The sequence below is a fragment of the Charadrius vociferus genome, unplaced genomic scaffold (genome assembly GCF_000708025.1).
Source record: "Charadrius vociferus isolate BGI_N301 unplaced genomic scaffold, ASM70802v2 scaffold103, whole genome shotgun sequence".
NCBI lineage: Eukaryota > Metazoa > Chordata > Aves > Charadriiformes > Charadriidae > Charadrius > Charadrius vociferus.
In genome coordinates, this window is record NW_009648061.1 from 5,593,999 (window position 1) to 5,603,040 (window position 9,042).

General features: G+C 45.2%; 1 protein-coding gene across 1 annotated transcript in view; it reads right to left on the reverse strand.

Annotated features, from left to right (window-relative positions):
- Positions 1 to 9,036, reverse strand: part of UBE2QL1 (ubiquitin-conjugating enzyme E2Q family-like 1) — a 17,182-nt gene extending 8,146 nt beyond the window's left edge. Inside the window, exon 1 of the mRNA XM_009883761.1 lies at positions 8,664 to 9,036. Coding sequence (XP_009882063.1) covers positions 8,664 to 9,017 — 354 coding nt within the window. The 5' untranslated portion in view covers positions 9,018 to 9,036. The remainder of the gene's footprint in view (positions 1 to 8,663) is intronic.
- Positions 9,037 to 9,042: the final 6 nt, after the last annotated feature.

A 9,042-nucleotide genomic window follows, 5' to 3' on the forward strand; every position in this document is an offset into this window, starting at 1 on the left:
GACAAACTCTGCGTTGGCAAAAGAACAAGAAAATTTTGACAGCCAACCACCTTCTTTGGAAGGTGCCTCCTCCACCTCCAGGGCCAAAGGTGCCGTCTTACAACTTGGTGGGCTTCCGTCAAGAGCGGGTCCCTGTCCCCTGCCGTCAAATGGGCACCCGCTAGTCTAGATGATGAAGGGTTGTTTTCTCCGTCAGTCTTCTGCTGAGCTCCCTGGGCTACCTGGTGACAAGGCTGGGAGCGTGACAGCCCCTCTTTACATCAGCCCACAGGTCCTCTACATCAGGAACCTGAAGTTACCCAAGTTAAACACAGCCACGGGTGTAAACCCAACCCAAGCACAGCAAACCATCTTTTATGACAGGTTGTAAAGACAAAGGAGCCACAGCCCAGACAATAACGTCTATATCCACATTTCCCAAAGTTTCACCATGCGAAAAAAAAAAAAATATAAAAAACAAGAGTAAAAAGCAGACTACCTCAGGGAACATTTAATTAAGACCAAATTTAGTAAGATTAGAGTCACAAGCCAGTGCGCTTTCCCCCCTGCTATTTATACAAATGTGTCAATCTCTTTGCTATGATAAGTTTCATACTGATGCACATGGACATCTACTCATAGAACCCCCACTTCTGACTGCTCTCAGCACGTATCCTCAAATGACATTTGGAAAGAGGGATAGCTGTACTTCACAGGTGGGAAAGAGGAATATAGTGAAGTGATATGACTCACCCATGACCGCCATGAAGTCAGTGGCAAGACCTGGAAGCTAAATTCAGATCACCTCTCCTTTGCCTAAGTGCTCTATGAAATATCCTGCCCCCACCCCCCCAATAATTACAGAACACATCAATACTAGGTGTATTTTAATAGAAATGATCTTGTCAAATTTAAAGAAAATTTGACATTTATAATTCACAGAAAATTTGAAAAAATAGTAACATCATTCTTCTCTGCTTTGTGATGCTTTAGGTTTTTTTATGGGCATGTATTATGGAAATAAGTGCTACGCTTCTTACTGCAGCTAGGGGTTTGTTACCATTTGCAGCACAAACCTAGAAACAGGAGAAATACCTAGTCATTCCACAGCTCTGAAAGCCTGGCTATGAGAAGCATCTGAGCCCCAGGCCATTTCATAACGCAGGCTCACTCTTCATTCCTCGGGTTTATTTTCACTCATCTTCAAATGCAGATTTGGGATTGCGGCTGACTTGTGACTCTATCAAGGAGTCACTGCAGAAGTTCCAGGGGTTTTGGAGAGCCTGGGCAGAAGAGGATTAAATCAATGAGGATCATCGATTTTAACAATGTGTGTGAAATCATGAAGCAGATAAAAAGACGAGTTCCAAGGACAGACTCCGGACGTGCAGAAGGCAGGCACCTATCTGCCACGCATGGCTGAGGACAGCCACACTTGATGTACCACTCCCCAGTTTGACTTTTAACTGGAACGGGGCAAATCAGACTGGTGCCCTGATCCTGTTTCAGAAGGGGAATCGCCTGCATGTCTGAAGTGTGGTGCCCACTTCCCCGTGTCATCCCGACCAACAGGGACTGCAAATTCTGTTTCATCAAAGCACACCCACGCTTCTCCCTAGCGTATGCTCTTTCCATTCCCAGCCCAGTGCTGGTTCCACTGCCAGCCAGGTGAGGTAACGGTACCACATCCTTCCCGTGCAGCTTGTCCCACAGCTTCCAGGATCAACCCAATTATCGCTGTTTCCAGCCAGAGCTAAAGACCAACACTGTGGAGCACTCAGCACTCTCCAGAAATTACTCTGCGGAGTATGACTCAGACCAGCCCCAAGCCACCCACTTTCCAAAAATACGATGATATTCACCAGAAACCTGGTATTCCATTTACAAGCGAGACAACCCCTCACATTAAATTTAACATATATTTTGAGCCATTCAGACAGCATAATCACAGCAGCCCCTGAAGTTCTCCCTGTTTAGCCACGCAGTAATTGCACCTGGCAATCCTTCCATCCTCCCACCTCCCTTCGCGCCTAATGTCAGCGTTACCTTTTCTGACAGTTACAGGAGAAGATAATTTGTAAATTGGAAACTGCACATGAAGGACTGAAGACGTCAAAGAAAAGAAGAGATCTTTACTGACTCTCATCAGCCCAAAGGAGCTTAGAAGGGAAAAGGAAATGCAGCCAGTATTACGTTACTTAACCAATGTCCCACTTTGTGAGAGCTGATGCCCACTCAGGGGACATGCCTCAGATCACGCCTGGCAATAAGACTCCCACGATACGAGGACCAGAATTACGGTGGAGTTAGGAATCTTGAATCCGGAAGTCTCCGGTCATGCATAGCAATCCCTGGGCATTGTGTAGATGCTACGAAATCTGCATATTTTCAAGCCTAGCCCCTATAAGGAAGAGTAAATCTTCCTCACAATAAAAAGTGGGTTATTTAGGTTACTCCTCCAGCAGGACACAATGTCACCCCTCTTACCATGCTTCCTGCATTTGAAAACATACAATTCTTCAACAAAGTATCTGACAAAACACCCAAATGCTACACAGTTCTCTCTATCTGAACGCTTTCACTGAAGAAAATTAGGACTTTTTTTTTAATTCAGGGAAGAATAATTTTGCTCTTTTTAGCAAATTCAATTTTCCTATGATGCAAAGCAGCAATTCTTTTAAATTCTTATTTAGGAGATCAGCCAAGTATTGCCAGGAAGAATTACTTCTACCTGCGATAAAGGCATGTTTTAAAATAAGCAGTTTGTTTCAATTTAGTGATTTAACTTATTTGATGACTATTTTAACACTAAGGAAGACAGCTGAAAGTATTTTAACATTTTCCTTTTTATGCTTTGAAGGGGTAAAATGGAGATTATGTTCTCCCTGTGTTTTAAAAGAATTAAAACAGCCTCCTACTTCAATGAGTTGGAATCCCTGTGTCTTCATTCCTCTCAGTAGAATATATTTGCATAATAATGGTGGATAGTCAGAAGAGCAATATATCAGAGTACACATGAACAATGTTTTTTTCCAGCCCATTCACCAGTCCCAGCATCTCAGCATAGCAAATATATACGCTCCCACTTAAACTTCAGCTTGAAAATCCGAATTGCAGTAAAAGAGAAACCTTAGAAGGCCAATATATCTGATTTTCCTCTGTAGCTAAACAATATTCTTTGTTACCTCTTTGGCCCAGAATTTATACCTTTTCATGGGGAACAAGTCCCATAATACATTCTTTGTCTCCTCTGCAATCTTTGTATATGAGGCGATGTGTTTTTCAACCATGGGCCTAAAGCAACATTTCCTCCCATGATGATAACTGGCATCATCTGCTTAGGCAACTAATCGAAAGCAAAAAGCAAGCCAGTTTTATTTTTTAAGGCCCTAAGATGACACAATGGCTCCAAACCACTGTGTTCTTTATACATTTCTGCAGCCTTTGAGATTAGCTGATTTATTCATGGCTACAGTCCTCCAACTCAGCATCTGGAGTATGAAAACCCATGGATTTGCAATTAATTTCTGCTATACATATTTGAAAGACCTGGAGTCTGCTGACCTCCTGGACACCATGTAAGTCCCATCTGCTATCTGCTCACTCGCACTTTTGTTTGAAAGGATGAAAAGGGTGTAATTTCGACTATGATTAACTGCTACCTTCTGTATCGGTTTTTCATAAAATAAGCCCATTTCTCCAGTTCCAATCTGGTAGAAGTCAGCTGGGATACTTGTATTTTTAAAATGGAAAGATAAAGCAGTCCAACGGTCACACAAGGCACACACCTCTTGAAGCAAGCTAACGGGATTCCACTGAGGTATTTCTAATATTTGAATATGAGGGATTAAAGTACTATATACCAAAAACTTTTATTTGAATTCAGGAATTTTTCCTACAGAAAATGAAATCTTAATTATAAATTATATTCTGGTTTTGACTTAAATCATTATACAGAAGCCCACCACAGCAAGACTACTCTTAACTAGGGGTTCCCTGTTCCTGTTTTAGTATGTCCTGACAAAATTTTTATGCTCCTTCTATTCACTGGAAGAATAAGAGAGTATTTTCTTCAAAACGAAGAACTTTTTCCAAGACACAATCTGCAGAGTTGCCCATTACCTGAGAGCTGCCTTTGGCTGGCAGCCCTGTCCCCAGCCTCCGCAGAGAGAACAAGGGACTCATAAAAAGGAAGACAAGGCTGCGACCGGTCAGCACTACTGCAAGCTTAAGCCCAAAGTTCTCAAGGCATCAGGTGCAGCTGTGGTAGTCGTTTTCCCCCCCTCTCCACCCTCCCCCCAAAAAAAAAAATTTAAAAATTCTTGGTGCATTATTTGGACATTAGCATACATAGCTTTGTCCTCTCTAAAACTTCCACCAAACCAGCATCAAATCATTACTTTCCAGTGAGAAACAACCTGTCTATTGGAGGACACAAAATCCTCTTCCACTTTTGGTCAAAGTCTGCTCCTCTTTTTTTGGCACCATATCATCCACCGTGTTTTCAAACATGAGAGATGATGACTCCTGCTTGGAACAAGGGCACCAGCCTCAGACCTCTGCGTTATTCACAGAGAGCCACCACGAACCTCCCGCTGTGTCACCGCTCTCCTACGACCGGCACCGTTCCCCCTTCTTTCCTCCAGTTATTAACATTATTGTGATAATGGCACTGTTATCAGTAAGACCCATTTTTAAAACTCTGTCCTAAATTACCAATAAATCATTTTAAAGGGTGCTGCTAAGGAGGAACAACGCTCACGGGGCTGCTTCCACGGCCTGGGCAGACAGACAGACATGGGAGGCTCTGCCTAGACAGGCATGTCGAGCAGTTGCCTCCAGCACAACAAACAACTGGTATTTAAATCATTTGGTTAGCATCACCCCACCTCCGCGGCGGCTCAGGGCCCCCATCTCGCCAGCTCGGCAGGGCCAAGCTCTTGCCCGTGACGACGGGGGCCAGTGAGCAGCTGACTCCGCGGGAAGCAAGTACAAAGTCATCCCCTTAAAACCAAGGCTACAGTTGAGTTAAGGACAACACCAAGTTTTTTAAAATAAGATTCTGGATCCCAGACAGATAAACAGTCTTAGGCCTTTGATGTACTGAGAATTCCCCTCAAGATACTGACTAGAGCTGTGTGAATAATTGATTTTCTCAGCTGAATAGCTGAAGCAACCAACCAAACAAACCCCAACTTGTTTGTTAATGAACTTTTTTTTCCCCTTGAAAACGGTGGCGGGGGGAATGCATAGCTTGGGATGTTGAATTGTTTCATTCAAACAGAAATTGTCTCTCTTCCATTTTAAACTTTTTTTTTTCCAGACAAAAAAATATCTAAAAATGCAATGCTTGATTCATGATGGGAAGCAAGGGTATGCATCTCACAAGGTAGGACATCTCTTAAGCAAGGTCACCTGAAGCATATGATTCCTGCTTGGATAAAAAACGGAGAAACCGCAACTCTGTTTTAAAATCCAGCCCCTAAAGAGGCATGCTCAGGTTTGGGAACCTGGACTCACGTTTCCCTGCATGCAAGGGCAATGCTGAAAAGTAACGGAAAAGTGCTACCTTTTAATTTCTGTGTTGCACACTTACATCTCCTCACAGACATAACTCCCAAGTGAAACATTTCACCTGTGAGATGTCAGAATGCTTTCTCTCAATTTTTCTTTTACTCTGCTAAAAGGTCTGTGAGATCCATTTAAAAAAATAATCTGAATTTGCAAGAATCTTGATTGCCCAAAAATGTATTTTGTTTTAGTTTTGTCTTGTTTTTTGATCACTTCATAAAAAAATAAGGTGGTCATATACATGTGTTCATAGGTTACTATTAGCTCTGAGAAAACAACGGATCAAGAAACGCTGCGTTTCTCTCTGAAGAACCGGCAGAGAACAGCAGTGTTACAGTTAGCTTGGCAAAACGGGAGCGATGAGAAACGTTGAATGAAATCAGCCAACTCGGTTTCATCACGCAAGTTGCCAAAAGGAGGAACGTAGGCTGGCGGGAAGTTCAGTCCTGCCTACTCACAGCAGCGCCCGCGCCGGCAAGGTATGCTTCCGGATGCGTCACAGGCTTGAGTATTCACAGTGATTTCATGCTAAATGATGGCGCTGCAAATGGGTGACATTTCTCTGGAAGTTCACATCTCCCCCCTGGCCACATGGCTGCTGCCATTTGCTCACGCAGGGTCATTTTGAGGCGCTGGAGAACGTCCCTCACCCTTCCAGCCAGCCTGATTAATAGCAAGCATGCGGAATATTCCATGCCATTGCAGGGTGCGGGCAGCTTACTGAAATTACACAATTAACCTGGTGCAAGCCACCGTTATTTGTTCAGGACGGCTCCTCGCAGGCACCCAGACTACCCGCAGCCCACCAAATTACCCAAAACTAGCCCCGCACCACTGGGAAATGCAGCGCCTCAGCTCCCAGCGGTTCGGCGGCTCCATTTCCATTTGTAAAAAAAACCAAACCCACAACCAACCACAAAAAAAAAAAAAAATAGGGTCAAAAGTAGACTGCCTGAAAAACGAAAGGGGGATGGATGTCGTATTTTGAGCCCTATTATGCAATGGAGTGGAGGTTACATAAGGAGGGGAGAGCGATGACAGAAACGTGGCTCCTGTGACGCGCAGCCCAGCTACGATGACCGGCTGGCAACCCATGAGGGACCGCACCTCCGCCACCCAGGCATCACATTTATTGTCAGTATTACCTATGAACCTCCCCACTTGAGTAAATGAACCGAGAGGTTGAAACGTGCACGTTACAACTACTTAACTACTAAGTTACTGGCAGCAATTTTTTTTTTGCCTTTTTTTTAAGCCCACACACTTTCCCTTTTTTTTATAATTGACTTTGTAAACTTTTGGAAGAATGTTATTGAAACTCTTCCATTTGAGATATGTTTATTAACTGTGCACACATAAACGTCCTCTGTTATCAGAAATTACTACTACTTTCTGGAAATCTCTTAAGTGGTTTAGGGAAGAAAACTGTTGGATTATATAGCTTAATATTTATTACTAAATAAAACAACTTAGTGCTTTTCTTCACTGAGCCATTTTATGATCCAAGTAAAGCTTAATTTCACCCTTTTAGATTCAATACTGGAGAAAGATGCCAAATTGTTAAAAAAAAACATGAGACTTTAGCATTGTCCTCCTAAATCCTTGTTTAAAATAATGAGAACTATGATCCCGATAAAAAGAGATGGGTTACCAAACAGTAAGATGTGGTACGAGTAGCTACAGCACTTCAACATATCCCAGGCTCAATGTAAATTAAGGCTCTATTTTTTTCTGGTAGATGTTTTTTATGTCCCAAGGTGACCTAGGAAACTTGACCTCTTCAAATGAAGTGCAGAGAAAAACACTATCTGATTAAAAAAAAGAGCAGGAGGCCCAAATCAAACAGAGAAAAAGCCACTTACAAAAGAGTCCACTGAATAAGCAAAATTGATTTTCAGCCTTAAGAGAAACCAAGGCTTTACTTCTGCTCAAGCAAGCAGGTCCATAGCGGCAAACAGGACTAACCTCATTTTTAAGCAAATGAAAAATATGTTATTATTTACTCTCCCCCCCCTCCTTGCCAAGATATGAATTTAAGAAGTTACTTAGCATCGTTTACTGACAGATGTGCAGCTGCTGTGCATGTCCCCTGGGTTCAAGGGCATTCATGAAGCGAACAGGAAAATTGCCCTGTCACAGCCATGTGTATATTGCCCGCTACAATAACCATAAAGGACCGGCTACGAGTTTATCCAGCGATATTTAGCCATTTATTAAAAATGCCTTATGAAATACTTATCTTCTAAGGATATTCTGCAGGAGAGAAAGGAAAAAAAAAAAAAAAGCTTTAAACCGCTTTGATTCAGCTCAGATGAGATCCTCTGCCGGGGGAACCGGGCACCTCCTCTGGAGAGGAGAGCTGGCAGGGAACCCTCTCGCTGCTGCCACTGCAGTACGTACCCAAAATTACTTGTTCCTTTCAGGCAGGGAGGTTTTAAACCGTCCCAACTTCGGCAGCAGCTCAGGCAGCAGTTCCAGGTGTGACCCTGTGCCACAGCTCTGCCCTGTGCGCCAAGTCCCCAAAACTGGGGTCACCTCTTCTCCCCCGAGAGACGGGGGGGACGCTATGCAGGACAGCGCCAGACAAAGACCTGGGGGCAGCAGCTCCAGCGTCGCGCCCTATGCCAGCGGCAGCACTTCATGCAGGAGACCAGCAAGTATGGCTGACTCGTGGGTGAAGAGCAGGAGGCGGAGGGCTCGAATTCTAAACCCCACTGGAGCCTGAAGAGCCCCTTTGGGTTTGGGACATGGGAGGTGCCCCTTGGGGGCAACGGGCATAACATCTCGATGTCACACGCAACAGAGCCAAGCATAGGGACAAAAGACGTGCAGGAGGACATACGCTGGATGCACGTGTTCCTTGCCCCTCCAAGCTGCCCCGTCCCTCTGTTGCACCTTCCTGAGAAGGGACCCCAGAGCAGCACACACGTGCCCACCTTCCCACCAGCAATGCCAGGTCCTCGGATGAGACCTGTCACCCAGACCTGACCAAGGTCAGCCACTGGCAGGGCTTGATCTGCTGCCCTTCGGGTTTCCCATCCAAACACACACCACACGCACACACACACCCAGGCCACACACACATGCAGAGCGAGACCCCACGGCCCCCCTACCTGCCCCTTGACCAGGCTGGCCGCAAACTGCCTCATGACGGCCTCCACGGTGTAGGCGCTGGACCATCCGCGGGGGGGGAGCAGCTCCATGCAGATGGCTCCACCGTCGAGGACGTAGCCGTTCTCCAGGCGGGGGCTGAGCACCCTCATGAAGGGCGGCGAGAAGGGGAAGTTGTCGGGGAAGGTGAGGTTGAGCAGGATGTACTCCGTGTTGGTCTCCTTCATGTCCTGCCACAGCACCGAGTCCTTGTCCACCTGGTGCAGCTTCACGTTCCAGTCGAAGAGGCTCTCGTCCACCAGCTCCACCGAGATGAAGCGGTCGCTGAGCCGCGCGATGTCCTGCAGCTCCTTCATCAGCCGCCGGGTCCGCACCTGCGTG